A 26,025-nucleotide genomic window follows, 5' to 3' on the forward strand; every position below is an offset into this window, starting at 1 on the left:
GGGTAGTGAGAACTTGAACCAGCAAATGCACAGTTCCTTCTTGTTCCCATCTGTAACGCTAGGACCTGTTCAGCACAGAACTCCAGGATGATTCCCCTGGGCAATCTGCATCAACAGATAGGTCTGATCTCTGAACATACTGAATTTTTCCATTGGCGATGTCCTCCAGCATTGCCAAAACTGCCATTGTGCCTCAATTATGTGCACCTTTACGCAGCTATTTATAGGCAAATGTGACTGTCTACACCTTGTCCAACTTAAGAATCATCAAACTTGACCTGTTTGGAGATAATCTGCATGTTCTGCAGAGGGGGTCGCTGCTCCGCTAGCGACCTGGACACGTGCTCTGCTGCTCGTGTGTGATTTTCAAAGCCATAAACAGTAACATGCAGTAAACTATGAATTTTGTGTAATAAGATTTTAAGCTGTTCTCATATGTTCCTTCTTTTGTATTTACATTCATAGATAAAAGTGATTTAATGTGCAATATGTAATATGACGTACATGGTTTAAGTTTAGATTATGCAGCAGCCAGATTTTCTACCCAAGACAAATTTCCTTTGGGGTGATAAAGTTCATCATATCCTACCTGATCTGACTGAGTTTTCTTTTGCAGTGAGAATGAAAATTCCCTGCAGATAATGTATATGTATTTCATGGGCATGGAAGCACATTTACACCTGCAAATTTACTATAAAATTCCATTGAAGTTTTCAAATAATTTTCTAAAGCATGTTACGTGATTGGATGAGGCTGAAAGAGGTTTTCACAGAAGGTCAGAAGTTTGCATGGATTACAGCACACTTTCAAGAAACATTCATTTTCGTACATGTATGGGAATACATGTACGAAATACAAATATTTTGCCCAACATTTATAAATGAGGCCCCAGAACAGCAACATGCTGTGTTGATTATTGAAGCTTCCTTTAATGACATCCTTCCCTAACTGGGAGTATCTAAAAATGAGTTACTCGCAGATAAAAAGAATAATTGCAACAAAAAAGGATTTCTGCTTTTTGCAATTCCTCTCAGGACAAAAGAAGAGATAGGAGCTTTAACTCTGAAACAAAAAAATGGCTCAATGCATTTAGCCCGTAGGAAGAAAACAATAAAACAAATTGATGGTGAGCTTGTAAACACTGCAGTTTTAGTTTGAAAAGAAGTGCCTGAATTGGAAATAACTAAGCTTAAGCTTGAGATTAACTTCCCACTATCACTTATCGATCCATGTTTATTACTTTTAAAATGTGGGTAATTGGGAAGAGTTTGGTGCAATCTCTGTCTGCATCTTTATAGGACGGCTCCAGTAGGTGCGCAGGTCATAAGTGCACCCATAAATTGGTTTTATGAGTTTCTGAGACATATCACTGGTAATGTTTCCGCTCGACGGCTTTATGGCCACACCATAGTGACTCCAGTGAAAGGTACTTTCAGGCATTCTAAAATAGTGATGCCAACAAAAGAATATCAATATGCAGCATGTTGCAGAAGTATTCACACCCCTTGAGCCTATATAGATTTTTTTATGAAGGTATAGCTACAAACCTCAATGTATTTCACTGGGATTTTATGTGACAAGCCAACATCAAGTAGGGAATATCTGACAAGTGGCAAAATAATGCAGGATTTTCACCATTAAAAAAAAAACAAAACAGAAATCTGAAGAAGAAAAAAAGTGCCGGATGTTTGTATTCATACCAATTCTTAAATACAACCAGCACAACCATGAGGCTTATTGTTCACCAATGCTTTCCAGGAACTTCCCTTCCTCTGCTGAAGAAAGCTTCCCATGGCATGATGGTGTCACCACTATGTTGCAGGGTGCAGATGGTGTGATGTTGGCTGCAACGTTTGGTCTCACTTGGCCAGAGCACAATGAACGAGGCTTGTGACAAACTGCAAGGATGACCTCTTTTGGCTTTCATTTTGCCTCTCTATTATAAAGGCAAGTGGAGCAATGTTGGGACATGACTTTAGTCCTTTGCATATTGAATCAATAACAGAAGCAACTAGTCAAGCAATAGATATAAGAGAGGCAAGTTTGAAAAGATCATAAAGGCGACAATAGATAACAATGCCTTGACATTAATATTCTGTATGATACATGTATGTCTGGATGACTGAGCACACACCCTGTATTGTGCTCCAGATGTTCTCTTTCACAACGTTGCAAAAGAGTACCAGCATTCAGCCACATTTTTATATTCCATCATCGTTGTCCCGCCTACTTGCACCATTCAATCCCTCCATCAAAGCGGCCCACTTTGCCAAACATGATCCCTGCCTGTTGTGTGATGGTTTGGTTTCAAGAGGAGGATTAAACAGTTCCCACACCAACTCTCTGATCTGGACCTTATCTCAGGTTTCTCTTGACACCGCCGGTGCTGCAGAGTTATTAGGAGCTAAAGGGGCTTTGTTATGGAACACAAAAGGCAAAGCTAGGCAGCAGTTAGCATGTCTTTGTCAAAGGTTAGAGAGGTGTTAAATAGACTACACCTGGGGCCATGTTAACACCCTCACCTGAGATGTATTCAGACTTCAGCGGAACAGTTTCATTCCACTAAGACAATTAAGGAATACTATTTATGTGGGGAAAAGCTGAAAATAAATGATTAATGGATCCACCAATGAAATTACAATTTTCCTATAATCGACTGTGATTGGCAGGTCGGGTACCTGAATTATCAAAAAGTAAATGTATGCATCAAAGCTAAGAATGGCCCACTTCCTGTAAAATTGCTTTAAATTAGCAATTTTCAATTACTTTCAAGAATAAACAGTCCTTTACATGCCAAGCCCCAATACCTTAATCAGACCTAAGTACCGAAATTGACTGGGCTACACCAAAACCTTTATTTTGTTTGTTGTGTGAAAGCCAGCAGAGGCTGGGTTTTTTAGCATACACATTGAATTTGTTAGTTCTTAATTATACAGATCTGGCAGTAATCAGGTCTGGGGTAGTGAGGCTAGTTAAATTCAACTCAGTTTTCTAAATTATGTGGATAATTGAGCTTAAATCATGCTTTAGGAAGGTGGGAGATTATTTTTTCATGTAGAGTTTGAATAGCTATTTTTCCTTTAATAAATGAAGTAATCATTACAAACCTTTACTTAGAATGTGCTCCAGTTATTGTTAGATTTTTTTTAAGTACATTAAAATACATTAATTAGATGATAAAATGCATGCAGCACTTTAATCAATTTGCAGTCCTTAAAGAAAACCAGAAGTCAATGCCACCCAGGAAAAATCTAATTAGTGCATCTCTATTAAATTTGTATTTTTCCTATTTTTGGTGGAAAGTCTTTAAACATTTGAAAGAGTTTAAGTGTTTGGTTATTTTTCAGCTGATTTCTCCCTTTAACTCCTGGAACAAAGCCAGTCTCTGTTCTTCTCTGGAGGCTGCCGTTTATTGATCATAGTATCGCATTGTTGTAATGTGATGTCAGTGCCTCCCTAACCTGCCTCAGCAAGTAGCAGGGAAAACAAAAAGGAAATCTGGACTAGACCCAGACAACAAAAAGCAAACAGCAGCGGCTGTGATTTACGTTCTTAATAACATCAAAATCATCTTGTTTTCGTTTTTTTTTATGCTTTCCCATGGTCCACGTCCAGGATAACTTTAGGGAAAGAAAAAGATCATATTCTGGGCCAGCTCAACGTCAGACCTTGTTACTCTGGATCCCCATCTCTTCTCCCTCCCTTCCTCATCCTTTCATCCCCCCTCTTATCCCACTGCTCCCCTCTTCTCCATTCAAGTCTGGCTGGTCTACACACGCGATCCTCACGCAGGCTGGGCCTAAGCCCCGTAAAGGCTAACACAAGTGTGGTGTAAAAACTCCTATTGGGGTCTGCCTCCCTCCCTTTCTCCCCCTTGTGCTGCCTGACTACACTTTCGCTTCGCATTACTTCTGCTATTCTAACTTTTCCACTTCTGAGCACTATCAATTATGCACTAGAATAACAGTGGGGCCAGGCCTGGCAGCAGGACATAAAGGCCGATTATGAGTGTGAATAATTCAACCATCTTCGTGCCATGTTCCTCTTACCAGTGATACAGGCAGAAAGGCTCTGAAGCTAATGTACAGCAGCAGACACGATCTGACCTAGACTTAATGTACAGATGGCTCCTTTTTTTAAAAAGGATTTTTTTTTAAAAAGTCTGCCTTTGCTGCATTATTAAAGCTGCTGTCACCCTCGCATCATTCAAGAACCGACAAGCCTCAACACCTTCGCAGACCTACCTGTCAGCTGGCACATGTCTTTTAGTTAATGTGCAATCCCTTATTTCACTACAATGTGAACAATAGTAAGTCATCTTTAAATTTAAACAGGTCACTGAAACTAACATACACGTACGGTCATGCCGGTCATTATGAAACTTGTTTGCTTTAAGTAACCAAGCAGATTTAGTTTTACCATCAACGAGCCATAAACATTTCTGCCTTGACTGGATGTTTTACGATTAGCGGCTCTTCTAAGAAATATCAAACAGCAACAAATATTTTTTGGCTCCACCCAAAGCCAAGCACGCACTCTGTTCTAGTGTCAGAAAAATGACACATTTTGCCCTAGGCTATTGGCTTACCTCATCCCTGTACCTAATTAAAAATACCTGAAAAACAAGCACGCTGTCAAGATTTATAATGAGAACTATGAAATAATATATATATATATGACAGACAGTGGTTTCCTTTTTGTCAAAAACCAAACTGGAAGTACTACACCACAAATTTTCCGACATGGAATTTTACCAAAGGTTTTAATTAATAATGTCTCTATAACACCCTACTAATACCTAAAAATATTGTTTAAATTAAAGAAGCCAAAATTCTGGTTCCAAACACAAAAAAAAAATATTATAGTATAAATCATATTAGCATTTTTGTGTTGAAACTAAATTCATTTATATATATATATATATATATATATATATATATATAAAATTAAAATATGCCTTGTGTAAAAAGCAAGTCATAAAACATAAAAATTTTTATATAAATGTGTAAACCCAGGTGCTTCTTTTAATTATCACTTTTATTTTACATCAAAAAATATTTGACTACACTTATGAAACTCTGTAGAGTAGCAAGGAAAACAATGATTTCAACTTGAGACTAAAAAGAAAAGGAGAAAAAAAAAAGGCACATTGCTTGCCCGCTAAATTTGCGTTTCCGTTTGACATGCATGCTCTAATCCTGGCTGGAATGTCTCCGGTCTTGGAGTCCTGTGGCCGTGAGGAACAGAACAGCAGGTGAAACTGAACTCTCTGGGGTCTCGTCCCGCCTCTCCACCACAACAACCACCACACCAGTTCAACAGGAAACTTCCAGCAGAATGTGCAATGTACAACAGCCTCAAAGTTTTTTTTTTTTTTTCATTCCAGAGTGCATTTACTTTTAGCATTCAAAAACTTTATAATCCTGTATACTTACTTTTTTAATAACTAGCCTAACCTTCTACTTCTACTTCATCAAGGCAATAAGTTATTTTTTACACATAGTTGTCCAGTTAGACTTTATACACTCTTGCTTTATAATTGCAGTCTTATTCAAAAGTTTAAAAAAAATTATGAACTCAGACTGCTGTGGTGAAAATGAAAAACACGGTTAGGAAGAAAAAAAAAAAAATCTAAATTCATAAATAAGCGGAGCTTGAAAACTGGGATGTAATCAGTTGTCTATCAACCTCTGCAGTCATAACTCTGAGCCTTATGTCGATGCCGTGCGCTTGGTCAACTCAGCAACATCCCCCGAGTCTTGAGGACAACACAGTTACAGATCTGGCAACTGCGGCGAGGGAACTGGAAGAGGAGGGCAGGACAGAAAGAGCAATATGCCGCAAAGAGGGAAGCCGAAGAAAGAAACCCACTGACCTATATATCCTCTGAATACTTAGCGGGATGAGGAGCAAATGGAGTGAGTGTTTGGGTTAAGACAAAGAAATGTACTTACTGCTCTGAAAAATATGTCATTTTGGAAATAGACTAATTTCTCCGTAACTTCAAAAAAAAGGAAGAAATATATCAACAATACAATTTCCATCGTTTTCACAAGGCAAGGTGATGACTGTCCCCTCCATAAGCCTGGTTTAGTCATGTTTTGGTTATCAAAGCCCCACTGAGAGATTAAGGACTTTAAAACTTTTGTATGCATGACTATCCTGGAGAAAAACACACACACTCCTGAGGATGTGGCTATAGGCAGCGCTCATCACCTCTGTTTATCTGGTGGACTTAGGCCACTTTGGGGACTCCCCTTAAGTCTCACTTATCTCATTAGAACCTTAAAACTGATTAATATGAATGCCAGCAGAGGCCAGCTCAAGACATTCTTAAGAAAAGAGGGAAGAAGGAAAGGAGGAGAGAGGGATGGGGGGAGAGATTTTAGAGGAAGGGGGTTTTTGTGTCTCCGGACAATGAGCTGATGGCTTTTTAAGCCTCTCAGTGGCTCTGGGTTAATACCCCAGGCTGCAGTCATGGGATAGGCCATGGTTCAAAGGCTGCTGCACTCCAAAGCTCACTGCTCACTGATTTAAGAGAAGAAAATAAACAAGCTGAATAAATACCACATCTGCTGCAGCTCGAACCTACTAAAGAAATAATGAACTGCCTTTCCAAAGCAGAGGTGTACTGTATTTATTTTTATTAGGAGTCACCTTGTCCTTTTGAGCATCTGGCTCAAAAGGACAAGGTGATATTGCATAATTTTTGGGAAAATCACAAACTGTCTTCACAAAATTTGTAGTCAGGGTAGAATAATGCAAGGTGTGACTCGTCCATATATTGTTTTCTCAAGAGATCCTAATTTCGCCCTCTCACTCCTAAATAAAATAGGGCTTTTAACTGTGCTTTAATAGATTTCTGCTGAAGATATTTTCAGCTCGGGTTTTTAGAGATTAAACCCATTAAAAACTGTGAAAGGTTTTAGCACTGAAGCTGCAATAAAGTGCTAAGTTAAGCAAAACAGTAGTACACTGTATTCAAAGCCCCACTCTGCTTTGGTAATCAAAGCTCCGCAGTTAAGTTCAGGTTTGACCAATCTAGTCATTTTTTTTATTATTATTTTGAGCAACAGATGATTAAATCCTACTTGCACTAAAAGAAAAAATAATAGGTTTAATGACCATTAAAAAACATACAATGCTCAAAATAATAATGTAGACTGATACCGCAACAAGATAGTGCTTCAGTTTTACAAAAGAAAAAAAAAACATGACAGTTTACTACCACTAGAATGACACCAGTAGGGTACTATTTGCCTTGGGGGACATGAGGAAGCCGCAAAGCGTCATTGCTGATTAGCCAATATATTTTCTCATAGTTTTCTCACAAAATGAGAAAACTATGAAGCAGCTCTCAGAGGAGCAGGCTTGAAGAAATGGGTCAGGAATAGTGCTGTGCTCTGCTATAGTAGTGACTTTGTGTTTCTGCTGCTTCATTAAAGAGGAGGTTGGCTCAGGACAAGTCAAATAACTATGTGCGAGCATGCACGCAAAAACACACATGCAGTCCATGCACAAACTCCAGTTCGTTTGAGCATCAAAGACAATTTTCACTGAGGATGATGGGATCTATGCAGTGTTACACATTTTTAAATTGGATTTGCCAACTGTTTGATTCCACACTCCTCTTGGAGTTATCAGAGAAGGTTGTACTGAGTCATCAGAATACTAAATGACGTTTTACTTAATGTGCTTTAAGTATTAAAAGCTCAAGTTAATAGTGTTTAATTTAAAAATTCCAAAATATTTCTCAAATACAGTTTGACAGTTTATTTTTCTTGTACTAAAAACTATAAACTAGAAGACAAATAAGATTTGTTTTCCAAATTATTTGAATTATGATCTTGAATAATGAGCCAAATTATGCATCACAACGAAACAAACATAATTTTATGGTCTTCTCTTGTAAATTATGTCTGAGGACAAAACTTGCTCTGTTTGTATTGCTCCAGTTTGTCCCTGCAGCGCATATGCGGCATTGCGGAAAGAAACCCTCCATTATGCTGCTACATTGCACACGCCTCAGCTTTCTGACTTTGATACAACGGAAAATACACTTTCAAGGGCACAGCGTGCGATGTATCACAATAGGTGAAGAGTAAGACGCAACTTTGTGTTGACCAGCACACCACTAGCCCCCACCACCACCACCACCAAGTAAACACAACCCTGTGTGTGGTGGTCCAAGCTGTCTGAGGAAACAAAACAAGGGTTTAAAACCTGTGGGCTTAATCCTGTCTCTGCAGAAAACAGCCACAGGGTCACTAAACCCACACCATGAAAACCACATCTCATTGGGGTGAAGATGCAGAGTATGGCCATTGGAGAAATGCCACCAACCAACCAACAAACCAACCGTTGTCACCTCCAGGGAGGAAGGCAGCCAGCAAACTGCATGCATCTTTAAGCCTCAACAAGGACGGACAAGGAGGAGGGTAGGAATTGGATGGTTTAAAGCAAAGGGGAAGCAGGTTACTTGGAAGTGAGTGGAAAAAGCCACTTTTTTTCTTTTTTTCCACATACGCTGACAGGAGGAAGCTGGACTCAGACCAGCATCTTTAAGATTGAAAGACGACTACTCTTCCCACTGAGCCACAGTTGGCCCCATGCATCCATCCTCATGTTTGCCCTCCTCTCCTCTCTGTCCATAAACCAAGCTACAAATTTAGCTGTCTGTTCTCTCGTTTAATTTCCCTTTTTCTATCCAGAAAAGGGCCAGTAAGACATTCTCACAGCAAAACCTTTACTAAAACAAAGAAAAAGCTCCTTTAATTTTAAACAAAAAAGCAACAATTATCCCTATTGCTGATAAAATACTATTATAATATTGTCAGAGACAATATTATAACAAAAAAAATATAGAAAATAACAGCTAATTTTGTTATAGCTCAATAAAAGTACCTGTAATGTGCATATTATAAACTTTTGCTGTTTAATTCTTTATAGAGTAACACTCTGAGTACAACAAGTAAATGTTTAGACAGGCTATCTGCCCTGGTATCCTTCAGTCCACTTCTACTTACAAAATATACACCATAGTTTGTTGCTTGAAACTTGCTGTGACAGACTGAATTCATCTTTGAGTTTCATAAAATCGGAGAAAATTCTGGTAATTATCTAATGCATCCTTGAAAGGATTTTACTCCATGGGAACAGTATGACAGAAATTTCCAGCAGTTTTGAAAACACAACTTTTTAAAACACCAGTGTATCTTATCAATGCAAAACTGGTTCATGCCGACTCCTGTCATCTGTCCTTTTTTGTCTCTCCCTTCACCTAAAATCCACATATTACCTGGAGCTCAGGCTTTTTTAGAGTGGGCAGAGAAAGCAGGACAATGGCCGCTTTTCAGGCTCACAACCAGGCACTGGGCTGGGAAGATGAGAGGTGGGTGGTGGTGGTGGTGGGGAGGGGAGTTATTGGCTGCTTGTATTTTTATCTACTGTCTTTTCAGTGTAACACAGCAAGATTATTATTGGCAGGTCTTGCAGCCACGGCCGCAGAATGAACAATGAGAAGGTGACTTTGCTTGACTCTTTGTTTATATTCAGGTCAGTGGATCAGCATCACAACAGTGACTTTAAGAAAAAGGTGAACATTTTCCCCTTTCTGTCAATATATGCATGAGAAGCTTTTATACGTACAGACTTGAAAAGTGATCTCTGGCTAAAACAGTGCATATTACTGGCTCAAAGGTGTTTTTGCAGGACATATAGAAGCTGAAAGTCTGAAAGTGCATCAATTCTGACGGAACAGTGGCCCACACAACCATACATGTGTGCTTCCCAGTCTGTCCTGGGAAGACGAATTACCTCATGACTCATTTACAACTGGCTACAACCGTCAATTAGGTCTTTATTCACAGGCTGGAGATGTGTTCTCTTCTGGGATCTATTCTCCACACTGCTGCCCAGCTAGAAAAACATCCATTCACTACCCCACGAGCCCCCCTCAAGTTAAATAAGGAAAAACGCAGTGTACGGCCTGAAGTCAGCCTACCATGAAAGGAGTTATCTGTGGAAAATGTGGCTGTCAAAAAACGAGCGGTCTCAAGCGTCCACGTCAAAAATTCCAGTCAAACAGAGCAGTGACGAAAGAAAAAAAAAGAAAAAAAGAATTGAAACCCAATGGCTCTTTTGGCCCCAACACATGGAGATCTAATGTCTGCAACACAATGGCAAATTTGACCATTTGTGCTTAGAAACAGTTTTCATATCATATGTAGATCTTAAATGGTTTTCCTCAAAAGCAGAGCAGGCACTGTAGGCAATCAGATGTCTCTCAGTAGTGCCCCTCTCTGGTTAAGAGAGGAAGATCTACGCTGAAACAGCTGCTGGAAAGCCTCCATCTTATAGTGGAGAGCAGACAAGATAAAGATGGGCGTGGCAGCGGCATTTTTTTCTAACCATGAAAGAGCATCTTTGGTGGATAATGGTGCAATTCAAGTTTGAACCTTCAATCAATCCTTCTCCAGTGTCTTATAATAAAACATGAGCCTATATGTGTAGATTTTTGTTTAAAAAAAAAAAAGAAACTTGTAAAAGTACTTTTGCTATGACAAAAGCCGAGCATTTAAAATAATTTTCTTTAATCTTGAATATTTTGAGAACAAAGAAATGTAATAAATGCCCGTAAATAACTACCTGCATCTGCAGAAACACAAAGTATATTATTTTTGTTGTTAACATATCAAAAAATAAGTTTTCAATGAAGATTTGCACATATGCACAAGATGGTTAATATTTTATTGTTTCTGAGAAGAGCAGTATAGAATGTTCCCCCACAGACTGAGCGCCGTGGGCTGGAAAAGGGGGCAAAAAGACAGATCGCTCGGCTGATAGCAGCATTTCAGCACTTGATCTGACCTTGGAGTGATTACTCTGAAAACAAAAACCTAGACATTAATGTGTGGGGGGAAAGCGAGTGAAACATGTAGCTTGAAACGAAGCTGCCATTCAATAGTTTTTCCATTTGTCAGTGCAGGAAAAAAAACAACTTATGCCGCGCTTGGAAGGGTAAGGAAACTTTTTTTATGATTCCATCTTAATTAACACTGCTACTTTGTTAGGCTGAGCAGTGCTTATTTAATTGTGAAAACACATTTTATTTTATAGTTTAAAATAAAGAGCTGAGGAGTTCTATAAATTGCTCATGCAAGGTCACAGAAAAGCTTTAGGTCATTAAACGCTCTAATTTTTCAGCCTGCACACACAGACGCCTACAAGGAATCTCCTTTCTGTCCAGTTGCAGGCTGCCTTCTACAGGATTAGCATATCCACGACTGCAGCCCAGCCACCAAGCACCCCAGGCGACAGGGCTGCTTCTGTCCGCCGCATAGCACCTCCACAAGGGTCACGGCCAAGAGTCCTCCCCCCTTCCTCCACTGCACACCGAAGAACAGCTGCTCTGCTAAAACACATTGACCGAGCATTGACTACTGCCTGCTGGACTCATTTTCAACCTAATTGTGACAAAAAGAAAATTATAATTTAAACAGAAATGCATTTACAGGTCTAGTGAGAAAGTATAAAGTGGCATTTAGAGCCTAGTAAATAATTGCATTTGCAACGTTGCTGTTACAGTTGTTTCTAGGTTGTTGTTTTTTTTTCTATCGTGTCTTGTTTGAATTTTTTACAGCCCGACTCACATTTTGTACCCCCTCCGCTCTCTGTTTGGCTGCCGTTTTCATGCCGTGTTCGCCAATGTCACAGACAAAAAAAAGGCGGTAATTAATGAGAACTTTTAGGAAAATTGAGGAGAGAATGGGAAAGCAAGGAAATGAAAACAATGACCTAATTAATATTGATCATTTTTTTTATTAAAGGCTTTCAAATTTTGCTGCATTTATAACTTGACATACAATTATTTTATTGTTTTTTCATGGGCAAGGGCCAATATGGTCTCCTCCACAAAAAAAAAAAAAAAACATTTCTTTTTTTTCTCCTTACTGCTGCTAAAACTGTAGATTGCTTATTACAGTTATACTTAGTGCTACCTTCATTTATTTATTTTATTGTTACTTTGATTCTGCTACTTGCTACTATACCAGCAAAACTATGTAATGTATTTTTTTTCTTAGTGTTTCTGCTCTTTACGGCATTACAGAAGTAAAGCTGATACTGGCTGGGCTAGCTGGGTTATTATATTGGGTAGACCCTACACTTGTAGAGCTGCACAATATACTGAACTGTAGTTATTAGCTCAAAAATCGTAATTGCAAAAGACGGAATATTTTACATGCTCGGCACATGTAAAATATAGTCGGTTAGTTGGATGAAAACTTAATGTACATTTCTAGTGGCTGAGATGGTAACAGAGACTGGGGGAAAGAAAATAGTCAAAAAATATATATGCTAATCCTAATTAAAGTCATAAAAGCAATTTTCAGTGATAGTATTTTTTTTTCTCATCTTGTGCTGCATGAGCTGGCTGCTTAGCAAACATCCCCCTAGTCGTACCCTACCCTAGTTTAATAAACCTTAGCAGGAGTAAAAACAGGTAGCGCTCCTTTTGTTTCCAATTTTTTGAGAACAGATATATTTCCACATAGAACAATTGCCTGTTTTTTGTAACTTAAGGAAAAGTTAAACAACGGCGGGCAGCAACAAACGGGGCAGGAACGGTACTGTGCTTCTCTTCTCTTCACACAGCTAAAGAAAACTCTGGAAACTCCAGCACTTTCTCTGGGCTCTCAGAAAAAACGTTAAGAAAAATGTATGACTGAACATTTTGGTAACCATTACTTTTCAGAAACGATTTTATTCTTGACTCCAGAAACTGAATCCTGCCTAATTTCTAAACTAAATTTGAATGTTTAGTTACACATTTAGTGAACCACGTGCACATAACCCTTGCAGGCAACCACATTTTGTTAAAGAGAGAAAAAAAGATCCAAAAAAGAAAAATATGTGTGATTTGCCTTGTATCTGAGAATCTGAACGCAACAAAAAAAAAAAACAGCTCTGTTAAGCACACTTTACTTTAAATTACTTTAAGACACATTTAACCCCCCAAAAAACAAGCACAAAAGACAAAGCAGACGTGACTCCAAGAAGAGCACGAAAACACCCCAACCACAGCTACTGAGTGGATATCTCCACTTACATTCAAAGATGTGAAAACTTCATCACAAGGCAGTCATTTTTACAGTCGTATTCTGCAGCAAAAATATAAATCACCTTGAAAAATATCCATGGACAAAACCTCCATCTGCCTGTTGTGCTAATAACACCTTACGTTTCAAGGAGAGTTATTAGTTGCTAGTTTCACATTCACTGGCCAACTTTCTGCTTCGTTACTTCTGACCGTATGCGCGTGACCTCTCTCACTCAGAGTGAGTATGACCTCTGAGGCTCTTTCCCTACCATCTCACTGTGGAGGGACTCTGAAAATATCTAATTGTATTCTTTTATTCTCTGTGCCTGGCGAGAAGAGATGGAGGCAGGCGAGGGATAAGAGGGGAGAGAACGACATAGAGATTCAGCTGAGAGTTTAGAGGCGACACGGGAGAAAAGGGAGGAGGCATGGAGGGGAAAAGAGGAAAACGCAATTGCTGTCTTTTTGAAATCACAATCGAGAGACTATTAGATCCCGCCACTTTCTTTCCTATTAGTTTTAATACATGCGATAACAGGCAAAATAAATGTCATTTTTACACCGGAAGATGTCAGAAGTTCTTTTATGACTCTTAACCAACAATTAGAGTAGGTTTTTAATATTGAGCGAAAAGGAAATAACAAAAAGGCCAATGTAAATGTGCCAAAAGGTGGAAAATTAAGGTGTTCCTCAGAATAAAACAACTAGCAAGTTCTTGGTCTCATGCTGTAGTTGTGAAACAAAATGTTGGAGAAAAGCCAGCGAAACCGCAAGGAACCCCACCTCAGTCTCAATCAAAATTACCTACCTCACAAACACAGCTACTGGGGCACGGCCAGCACAAATAGCTACACTACAAACTTACACTGCAATACAATAAATCTGACCATTCAGAAAACTATGAAAAAAATCCAAAAAAGTAAGATTTTATGTATGATTCTTTGTTTGATCCTGATTAAAATGTGAGCTATAGTGTGTTTTGTCTGCCAACAATGAGAACAAAAGTAAAACCAACTTGAACATTAACTTTTTCCCCCTTTTTCTTTTTTTTTTTTTTTTGTCCAGAATAAACTTTCTACAACAATTTAGCATATTACAACCAGGCAGTTTCAAGGAGTCTTTCTTGTGGTCACTACATAATGTTTTGAACTCCTAATTTCACATTAAGTAGCAGACATGACGAAGTTTTTAAAGCTATTTTGGTGCACATGAAAGTCTCCGTTTTGAGATTTCTTGCTGTGCATTTCAGATGAATAAGTGGGCAACCAGAGATCCACCTTGACTGGCCATTCATTTTTAATCTATCTAAACTTGGCACTTCCACCATTTTCAGTCAATAAACTTATCAGCCAGCATGTTGATGTACACATATGGGGTTACCTATAATTCTACTGGTTTTTGTTTAATTTACTAAATCTATCAGAGTTCAATTCCTCTTCTTCTCTTTTTTGTAACAGTATTTTTTTTTTTACAATAAAACTAGTCGGGTCTGATCAAAGATCAGAACAGATACAGATAGTTTTTTTTCTATTCATCAAATGCATTAAAAATAAGAATACTGAAAAAAGTAAGGATGCTGCTTTTTAGTCTATAAAGCGTCAACCAAAAGCATGCACTTCTTTTGAGTTTTTTTTAAAGGATATGGATAAATCATTTCATTCAATAATGGAATGATCATGTAATTCCTTCCATTTCTGTCAGATTCGAAACTACAAAATATGTGCAAGAATCTGAAGCATATTGGGGTTTTTTTCTTTCCTTTCATTGTTTTCATGTCTTATAGTTTTTTAACAAACACTAAATACACCAGAATTGGTCAAAATCTGTTTTCGCAAGCCAGACTTTGGATACTGCTTTGGACATCTAAAATAGTAACCCAAAACATACTTTTTCTTCAGATAGCAAAAAAATCTAAGTGCATATGGTCCATAAACAAAGAGCATTGTTACAATACAAAAAAAAAAAAAAAACACTGAAATTATTCATTAAACTACATTTTTTAAATCATCCTAGCAAGTCATATGATTTGATATTTTCTGCCATCATATGAACCATGTGTTTTTGGCTCAGTGTGCCTGTTTGTGTGCTTGAATGCTCTCCAAAGCAGCCGTGCTCTCAGTGAGACCGTTCAGCCTCAGCCGAAGGGGAAAAAAAAGAAAACAGACACAACCAAGTTCCAGGTCCACACCAATTTTCTACAGTAATGTAGCTGGAAAGGGGCTCGATATTTATTAACTGACTCATCAATACGATAAGTTTGCTAACTCTCTCCCTCTGTGCTTTAAAAAAGTTACCTCTCTGGCTTCTCAACCCCTGCAGGGCTCAGAGGCAAACAAACTCCGCTCAGAGTAAAGTAGTGCGGACCGACTGTTACAGAGCTGCAGCCTCCGTGAAAACCTGTTTCCTTTCCTCAGGCGAATTTCAATCTGAGAAACAGATGAGGCTCAGGAAACTATCTATTACTCAGGTTTTACTGGAGTTCAAAGAGAGCGGAGCATATAGATCAGAGCAATATCAGAATATTCTCTGCGCATGTTCCTGGTAACGGGTCACATCTGAGATTAACAGTGGATTTATTTCAATCTCAATTTTTTTCCCTCCTTCATAGAAAGCAGGAAAACTTGTCAGCACATCTGGAAGGTATCAAGTTAACTAAGCAGCCTGTCAACTCAAAACTTTTTCTTTTTCTTTTTTTTTCCGGGAAAAAATAGCACAGCCCAGTGAATGTGTGTCTATCAATGGTAGGCATCAAGATCCAACTCAAGATTGCGTTTACCTTCATTAAAGACAGTGCTCCATAACAAACAGTCAGGGTAAGTCTGGCTATGGGCACCCAGACCACACCAGTCATGCTCCATGGTTTATCAAGCTGGGAATCTACACGCCCGGCTAGGACTGGCCCCCCGACTCCAACCGGGAGCCTATACAGTCGCCCCTCCGTTTTTACACCCTGGCCGCTAATGGTTTCAAGCAATAAGTCATGTTTTCACAAACTTCAAACTCAATGTAAATAGTTGCTCAACAAATTCGCCGTGTGCTATTAATGACTTTGCTCACTAGGAGTTTTTTTTTTTTTTTTTTTTGGTCGACAAATAAAACACTAAGTGCTGGTGGCAGTTGAGTGAAAGGTCTCGGTAAACTCTGCCAGGCGGCGATCAGACTTAATAAGCCGGGGACAAGGCTGTACAGTGTGCTCCATGAGGGACTTTTGGAAGGAAATGCTGTCTGGACAAACAGTTTACAAGAGCTTGGACTAGAAGGAACAACGAGGTATCACGTCTGAGAAACTTTTTGAAAGGTGCTTGATCTTATTCAACAACCTTTGCAGTTCTATTTCCTTATTATCAGCACACAGATGTTTTTTTGTTTTATTTTTTGCTTTGTTTATTTTTTAGTGAAAGGTAGATTTTTTTTTCCTGTTACTGTGCATCATCTTTAGATCAACTTTTTAAGAGTTTGTTTCAGAGCAACACATCAGGACCTTTGGGCTTTAAGACAGCGGTCTAGTCCCTTCCTCTAATACATAAAGCATACAGTAGGACACTATTACACTAAAACTTTGCAGATTTTTCAATAGGAATTTTCATAAGTTCTAAAAACTAAGCTAAAACAAAAAAAAGTGCATTTAACCTCCAGTCTTTTTAATTCTTCTTCTTTTTCAAAACACTATTTAATGTTCAAAATAACACCTCCAATAATTGTGTTTAATTTTCAACAGCACCAGGGTTGTTCAAAGTAATTACAAGGCACACTATTCTGCATAGTTTCAAAAAAACAAACAAACAAAAAAAAAAGAAACTGTATGTAATAATCCGAAAAACAATTATTCTAATCTGATTTGTCTTTTTCTTCTTAAAAGATCTTTTACCACAACTCTCAGAAACTATTTTAGGATTATGACCAAAATGTAGAAACAAATCCTTAAAAGTTTGAACACTAACAATTTAATACTACATAGTTTGTTTATATGCGTTTATTTTGGTATTTTGTAAGCAAAATTCAATGCAACCTGTATCACTGAATTAAATAAGGGGACTAAAGATTTAAATATTGACGGATGAATTCAAATAAACGTTCTGGTTGTACAAGCACAAGTTGTGTAGAATGTGAAGACTTTTACTAAATATTTCAAATCTACATGTAGAGTGCAGCTCTGACACGCTTGACCGGTATGTTTCCACGACGGTCGAAAGTTTTAAGCATGATCATCAGACTGCGTTAGGAAGCGAGAAAATACACGATTTCCATCTGACATTGCTGCTCTAAACAGGCGGGTTGAAACACCGGGAATAAAAGTAGAAAACATAAAAAGAACAGAATTTGTTTCTCCAGAACTACAGCTGACAACACTCCAGTAGAAATTTGCGTAGATCTGGGGGACCACAGGCAGCAGGGGAAATAGGCCTTACTTTAAGGGTTACATCTCGAAAGACGCACGGCACAACTAAATAAAACCCAACAATCTCTTTGGTGTGCTTTCCTGTCCTCAGCGGCAGTCGGTCTGTACCTACAGAATCTGGCTGCGCAGAATAAAGAGCGATGGTTCATTCAGAGCGGAGAGGGAAGGAGGGAAACATCTCCCACTCTCAGCGGGGGGAAGCCTGCTCGATGCGCGGCTACAGCACTTACTTGGTGTTGGTCCGGTTCCAGAAGACGGCGTAGCGGTCGGCCACCACTTTGGATCCGGGCTCCTGGCTCAGAACACACATCAGCAGCACCAGGCAGACGAAGAGGACCATTTCCACTTGCAGCATCACTACAGCAAAACTTCGTTAGTCTATTCCGTCTCAGTGTCGATCGCTCGGTAGGATCAGATATGTGGAGCGGGTGGAGGGTGGAGGTATGGAGAAACGGAGCGCCTGAACCGGGACAGGTGACCCGATCTCAGTCACATGTGGACCGGTGTTTCTGCTTCAGAGCTATCAACGTAATGCGAACGGAAAGAGAAACGAGCGAGAGAAAAGAGGCAAATGTGATCATTCAACGGGGAGGACGGATGAGGTGACACTTGTTCAGGTTGACGGAAATGTGAAGTTACAAAAATTAAGGCGTCAACAGTCCCGATGAAAACATGTGCCTTTTTTGTTGTTGTTGTTGTTCCTGCCGGTTTATCAGGACGGAGGAATCCAGATAGAATGTGGTCCCCCCCGCCCCCCTCTCTGATGCACAAACAAGTGAGACCAGCGCAGAAAGCCACCAATGCGCAGCGGAACACTCGGTGTCTCCCGTGGCGTTGTACAGTGTCAAACCCCCTTGCTGGGTGTAGCCTGTGTCAGGGCCAAAGTGACAACTGCTCAGCCCTTCACTCCAAACGCAAAAGGCGCAGATTAGTCCGAGACGTGATGGAGAGAGGGGGGCTCAATGTGGTCCAATGACGCTGTGAGGGCGCAAGTCAGATGTCCATGTTATTATCCCGGCAACTTTCTGAAGCCATGCAGTCAGCCAGTCAGTGCGTGCCGGAGGAAAATGATGACTGACAGCGTTAGATCGCCGTGTAAAACAAACCCAAAACAAACAAAAAATGAAACACTGTCATCCTCTTCGCTGTGATCCGCCGGAGGTGTCACGGCCGAGGCGGGGAGGAGTCCGTCTCTGTGGCCGTGTTGTGTTTTCTCTCTCTCTCTCTCGCTCTCTCTCTCTCTCTCTCTCTCTCTCTCTTTCCCTTCTGGAGACGCTTGTTTTTATCTCCGCATTCCAAAGTGTCCTCCTCATATATAAGCCATCGCGCAACGTACGGGAGTGGAAAAATCGCAGCGCTCTCCCATGTGCGTGCTCTGTTGTTGTCCCTCCTGTTCTTTTTGTTTTGTTGTTTTTTTGTTTTTATATATATATATATTTAAAAAAAAAAATTCTTTTTTTGGCTGTTGATTTTTTTTTTCTTGTGTTTTTAGGGGGTTGGGGAAAACTCCGGGACACGAAGGGACTGGGTAAGAAGAAGGACAGTGGTAGCAGCTCCACGCAAGCTCTAGACGCCGACAGAGAGAGTGGGTTTGGTTACGGCGGAGCGGGGGATAGTCCCATTGGTTTGCGACGATCTGAATGGGCGTGACACCAGCATACCTAAGCCCCGCCCACTTCTTTAAACTGAGGTAATTCAATTATGGAAAGGTGGAGCTGGAAGGGAGCAGAGGAGCGAGGTGCCCAGGACAGGGAGCGCTTTTTACATTCTCCACTGACAGATCCGGCAGATAAGCTGCGCTCGGTGCTATTTAATTACATGCAAACGGACGCGGTGTAAAAAAAAAAAAAAAAGAAAAGAAAAGAAAGTGAAGAAAGAAAAAGAGCAAGTATATTTTACTATTTAATAAAAACGGCACATTTGAAGAAATACAAATAAAAAAATTGCCAAATGTTACACATAATATAGTAACCTATAGATATTTGTATTGCATTTATTGATCATTTTGTTGTACCTTATTTTTTCACTAAATCATATAAGATTGTCCAGTTTTCTGTTTTATTCTATTATCATTATTTCCATCTCAGATTTTCTATATATTACATGCATATTGAGACAAAACAAGCATAAAAACATAATTCCCCACACTGATTACTCAAGTATGCTCTCTGTTAAAAAATAAATAAATAAAGTCAAGGTCTTTATAATTATTTAACATACATTATTTCAAGTATAATTTTATCCATAATGTTTTTATGTTTATTTTTTCATTTATGTTTACAGTTTTTGTTCCAGTGGTGTTTACACATTAAAAGTTTAATACAGTTTTTTTTTTTTCTTTCTCTTCTTCCTTTTTTGTTGTGGGCAAAATTAAACAAATATGACCCTTAATGTTTAAGCTCAATAGAGTATGTAAGCCTGGTTGTAACTCTCTGCAAAAAAAAAATGCCACATTGTTTTCCACAAGCTTAGAAAAGAGTTCAAGAAAGTGCATCAAGTCCATCTGTGCAAAAAAAAAAGAAAGAAAGAAAGTGAGTGGTTGTTTGCGAAAGCTCCATGTACATGTATCAGAACAGCTTCCTATTCTGATTCAAGGAGAATGACGAGTTCCAGCACCCTGAAAGCCCCGTAGCTCTCAATCACTGTTTCAGCCTAAGAAAAAAAGCGAGCTGTAGTTGCCCGTGGTTGAAATACTCGCAGAAAGCTTCACAGCAGGGGCAGAGACAACCCAAAGTTTGATGAGGCCCAAAGCAGAATTTGATGTTGGGGCCTGTTTTAGTACAACATTTATGGTTTGCATATTGTATGTTTAACTCTGTGACAGTTTTTGATCTTGATGAAATGGCTCACTTCCCTGGGCAGCAGGGACAGTTTGTCAACTGTGCTGACATATATAAAGTTAGGAAAAGTTAAGAGTGGTTATTAGATTTGTGGTTGAAGAAGTTCATTTTAGAAGTAAAAATTTAAACTGAGTCCAGATTTGACCAGTTTAGCATCAGAAAAGTTAATTTTGCTTGTAAGCTGTACTTGTATGACGCAGGCAGAGCAACAGTAGTCAGGCTAAATATTTACATACCACCTTTTTGTAATACATTTTTAAGGGTTTTGTGATTGTGATAAATGTTGTAGAAGTATTTTAGCTCTAGTATTCATATTTTTTGTAAGACCAATCATTTTAATCATTTATTAAAAATATGTAATAAAGTTGTGTATAAAACTAAAAACATTTTCAAAGTGGGTGTTCAGACATGTCAGGAGAGAATTTGGAAATAGGCTTAATCTTGGTGGACTTGACCGTAATTTCAAACTATTTTCAGTGTGAAAATGTAAGTATTGTACTGGTTCTAATTTTAGTGAGAGTTAAAAAAAAAAACATATAAACTCCCATATCCATGTAAACAAACTGATGTCAGTCAGTCACTAAAAGTAGGCTATATATGCACATTTTTCATCAGAAACGTCAACATTTATAAAAGTGCTTGGTCTAACTGAGAAAGAAACCATGATTAAATTTAGTACATTTTTGTAGTGACAAATTATAACCAATCTTCTTCATCTTAGGACATTTCACAAACAAGTCAGATTCATATGCAGTAATGTAAAAAAAAAAAAAGGCTTAGTTAAATTTCAGTTCTTTCCATTCCACTCAAACAATTTGTGTAGATTGAATATTATATTAATTTATGTCATTCACATTGTTTTACTTTATTTTTACACCAGGTAATAACAGAAGATATATAAAACTCACAAGAGAGTTTTGTAAATTGTCTTTTGCATCATTGCATTTCTCCTTGTAATATATAGGAAATTAGAGGCTGCTGCATCTAAATGTCTGCTGCGTCTTCTGTGCGACAGGTGCTGTTGGCCATCAAGGGAGCAGAAAAGGAGAAAAAATGGAGGAGGAAAGACAAGAGAAGGAGGAGGAGGCTAAGAGGGCAGCTAATATTTTAAGATAATCCTCTTGACCTGTTCTCGTACTCTTGTGTAAACTCAGTGCTGTTCGCTTGCAGCTATTGCCGCACACACTGGCAGGAGGGGCGCTCTTCTGCAACCAGACATAAATACAATCATCGCGCCACGTAAACTCCCAGAAGTGTCCCTTTTTTTTTTTTACTCTATTTTTGCAGAACATATATTTAAGAGAAAAATACATCAGCTACCAGACGAGAAGGGATGGGAAGGTCAGCGGACATGGTTGTTTTCACACCCACTTTACAGCCGTGTCTGCATTCCTCTCCTGGTGAGTCTCATCTCTGTCTCACATGCAATAAAAATAAGTTGATAACAGGCACGTTTAACTCACTATGCCCTCAGAATACGCCCCCAGCTGCTTTCATTTTCTCCTAATCATCCTCATCCTCTTCTTCACCTACTGTCAAAGTGAGCGACGGTAATAACATTGTTTCTCTTTTCCCACTTATTCCAGCAGAGTGATGCAAGGATCTTTTTAATATTTTAAAAAATATATATTTTTCTGTTTGACTATTTAGAAGAAGGGCAGAATGACAATATATTTATTATTACAGTTCCCAAATAAATGTATTTTTCATCACTTTCTCTCTTCCGTTATTGTGTGCTTTCTTATTAGTCTCCTCAATAAATAGTCCAAGAAACACTTGATGGGCACAATCACTTCTTATTCCCTGTAGAAGCCATTTACCTGGGAGGTTTTATATTCCAATTCGATTTGAGTCAAGATTTTTGGTAATGTCTTTTTGATAAAGGATAACAGGCTTCATCAAGAGCTTTACTTTGATATATCGTAGTCATTCTGGCCAAAAATGACAAGGATTTGGCTTTGAGCCTGAGGTTTTCCTCTTCTCAGATTCAATGATCAGCATGCACACACAGCCAGGGTCGGGAGGAGGATGGGCTGGAGAAAATGAGTGTCTGGCTGGGTGGTGGGATGATTTATAACTTTTATTAACGTTATCGTTCTTTTGTGATCAGGGCAATTAGCAAAGAAATCATAACAATGACTCATTAATAGAGGTGAAAACGCAGCTCTGTTTTCCTGGTGTCAGAATGGTGGGTCGGGCACACCAACAAGCAATTACAGACATGAAAGGGACCCTTTGAACAGGTCCTTTTGAAAATATCTGCCAATTAACGTCTATAACCTGCATGAAAAAAGAAAGTCAAATTGTCAAAGAATAAATTAAAATGATCCTTTCACCTTTTTGAATAGAGATTTCCAGCATCTTCCAATGGATGTGAATTTTAGTAATCACGTATGACAAAGTAAACTCTAAATCAATTAATGGATATAATTAAATGGACTGTGATAGCTTGTTTTTCATATTATAACCACCGTAAGTTCAATTTAAAGGCATGTTCGAGACCTTCGGAATAGAAAGTGCCCTCACACTTTCTAAACGTAGATGCAGTCATTATGCGTAGGTGCAACGTGTGTTCATCGGTTGAGTTTAGGAGCCTTCTAATGTCCGAAAAGACAAATCAAACTGGTCCTGGACTAAAATTAAGTGAGAAAGCAGCATTCAGACAGTCTGAAAAGTCTTGGTAAAACCTATTCGTAAGTACATGAAAAGATTTGATTTGACTCTCTCTCTCTCCCTCTCTCTCTCTCTCTCTATAAAAAAAAAAAAAAATATATATATATATATATATATATATATATATATATTGCATAATATTGCATATAAAGAAACTAGGGTTATCAGTCAGTCTGTGCACTTTGGTCTGTAACCCCATTCATGATACCAAGCATCAGAGGCAGATTAGATAGGCGGAGAAAATAGAATTGTATATTTTAGGATCACATATAAAAAATTGTCCTGTCTATTTGAGAAGATGGTAATCACAAGCACATGATAGCATCAGTAAAGGGCCAGAAATAAAAACGTGGTATAAAATACATTTTAAAAACTGACAAATCTGACAAATTATTTCATGCCACACGTTACACATGAACTCACAAATTTATCAGTCTGGATCAAAAAGCCACTGTTGCATTTAAAACTCTGAGCTACCTACATTAATAAACCTGACACAAACCTCTCTCGTTACATCTGAACTCATGGAGAATATTACCCACCCCCACTCTCTCTATATTCCTCACTACCTCCCTCCTTAGGATGCATATTAGATTAAAGATTTTATTGTCACACTCAATGCACTTAGAGTGTTGGCAAACTTAATCACAAGGAGACAGCATGTCATAGAAGAGACACCTTGGGTTGACTAAGTCATGACGAGCCAGCACAAATCGATGAGAAGGACTAATCGGATGTATCTGCTGGGACAAGCTCTGCCCTGAATCCAAATGATGGACACCAGATGGGGACTGATGTTGGCATTAGTACACAATCAGTGCAGTAGATGGAGAAATGTAAGAACAAGGACCTCCTATTCATTGAGGCATCAGCTTTAAAGCAGGCACAGCCAAGGTCTCTCCTTTCGGAGAGAAAAAGCAGGAGCGTATTAAAGAGGATGGATCGTCTTTGTTAGTGCAGGTGCAAAAATATGGAGACAGAGTCGAGATAAAGAAATAGAGAAAAAGGAAACAAATGAGCACTTATTTGAAATTTGCAAGGGCATAAAATATGTCATGTTCTAATCAGGGTACATTTCTTTTCACTAAAAAGTTAGTTGTGTTGAAAAGCATGTAATACCTTAGGTTGTGATTTTGGGATGTTTTTATCACTTGGATACCTTTTATATCAACAGTTTAGATCAGTAGTGTAATGGTGTGGGGGATCTTTTGGTCCTTGCACACTCCCTGACCAGAGAGGTATTTCTGACCTTCCCTTTAGATGACCACCATGTCACAAGGCTCAAACCATTTTTAAACTGGTCAAATTTGATCATTACAACAAGTTGACTGTATTCCTGTGGAATCCACATTCAGCAGATTCACAGATCCAACAGAACACCCTTGGGTGTGGTTGAAAAGAAGCTATGCAACATTGATGTGCAGCCAACTAAATTGCAGCAACCAAATTGGAACAAAAAACACACAAAATATTTCAGAAGCCTTGCGAAATCTATGTCATGAAGAAATAAGGCAGTCATGAAAGCAAAAATTGGTCCAACCCAGCAACAGTAAAGTGTATCTCTGGTAAGTTTGAGCCCCTACCTTTACTCTGTCATAAAGCTGACTTTTTTCTCTGCAATAAAAGTTAAGGTCAGCTGAAGTCAAATGTACCCAATTTATTGACTTTGTAGTACAGGAGATCACTTAGTAGAAATTTACCATAAAAGTGATTGATTCTCCAACCTTTCCCAATGGAGGCAACAAGCTTAAGGTGGGAAAACATGACATATCCCTCTTCAGTAATGCTGTCCAAGATTTTCTCCGACCAGAACAGAAATACAGCCCTTTCAGAGAATTCCGGGTCTCGCCCAGGGTCTCCTCCCTGCCAGACATACAAGGGAAACCTCCAGAGGGAGGGGACTAGGAGGCACCCTGATCAGAAGCCTTGAATTACCTCAGCAGACTCTTTTCAAAGTTCCTCCCAGATGACGGGTCTCCTGACTCTATGTTGGAGGAAGCTCATTTTGTGCCTGGGTACTAGAGTCCTTATGTTTTCAGTACATAAACGAATGAAGCCTTGTTTCTTATTCTGTCTTAGTGTTGCGAAAGAGCCTTTTATTTTCTCAGATAAGTGAAGTTCTTTGCGCAGATTGTGTCTTCATGCCATCAGCTGTTGAAGAATTAAAAACTCTTTATTTCAATACGGATGTTAATATCCGTCACTGGTGTAAAACGTTTGACTTACAGCCAGTTTTTTTTTTTTTTATGTAACCATTCAGCAGTCTTCTCCTTCTTTCTTTCCACATTAAGGCGAACAAATGTTCCCTCACACACACAGAGGGAAACCACAACCAGCTTTCTGCCGCTGCCGTATAAATGTCCTGCAACAAAGTGGTTTCTCTCTTTATGTACTTTGATCCATATTCTATCAAACCAAGCTCCAACAACACCAGCTCCAGCTGCTTCACTAGGAAATGCTCCCAGGCTATTAGCTACAACAATATTGAGCTACTTTTTTTTTGTTAATTTACACCAAAGTTTTCCCATTTAGAGTATTTCTACCACCGGGCAAACAGAGGGTTAATGATAAAGAATACACAGCACGGCTGCATTTTATCCCCTAAATTTGATTCAGAGAAGTCTTAACTTCTCCTCATTACCAGGACCTGTAGAGTAGCAAATGACAAATCACAGTATGTGATAATAAAGGTGACACTATGAAAATCCCCTGGCTGGGATCCATCTCATCATTATGAGAGCATTATGAATGGATGTAATAAAAGTGAATTAAGACAGGACATGGCTGATATAGATATTATGAGCACATTGTCCCTTGCCTAATGTGAACGGTTCTTCAGCCGGCTCTTGCAATATGGGTCCCAATTTGAAGAGGCTATCCTTGACTCAGAGTAATACTTACATACAATCATGACCAAAAAGCAGGGAGGAAAGAGGGTGGGGAGCCATTGAGTCCTCTTTTGTACTCTCTGCTATTTCATTACAGCAATGAATGTAAAAAAAGAAAAAGAAAAA

At 38.9% G+C, this 26,025-nt stretch overlaps 1 protein-coding gene and 1 long non-coding RNA gene across 3 annotated transcripts in view; one reads left to right on the forward strand and one right to left on the reverse strand.

Moving 5' to 3' along the window:
* Positions 1 to 17,853, reverse strand: part of efna5b (ephrin-A5b) — a 114,791-nt gene extending 96,938 nt beyond the window's left edge. For both annotated transcript variants that reach the window (XM_008418320.3, XM_008418319.3), the window contains exon 1: positions 17,729 to 17,853. In XM_008418320.3, coding sequence (XP_008416542.1) covers positions 17,729 to 17,853 — 125 coding nt within the window. The remainder of the gene's footprint in view (positions 1 to 17,728) is intronic.
* Positions 17,854 to 18,764: 911 nt separating this feature from the next.
* Positions 18,765 to 22,050, forward strand: LOC103470132 (uncharacterized). Its single transcript, XR_534454.3, has 3 exons — positions 18,765 to 18,864; positions 18,991 to 19,188; positions 21,354 to 22,050. It is a non-coding gene; the product is annotated as an uncharacterized LOC103470132 (long non-coding RNA).
* Positions 22,051 to 26,025: the final 3,975 nt, after the last annotated feature.

Source organism: Poecilia reticulata, chromosome 9 (genome assembly GCF_904066995.2).
Source record: "Poecilia reticulata chromosome 9, P_reticulata-male-v2, whole genome shotgun sequence".
NCBI lineage: Eukaryota > Metazoa > Chordata > Actinopteri > Cyprinodontiformes > Poeciliidae > Poecilia > Poecilia reticulata.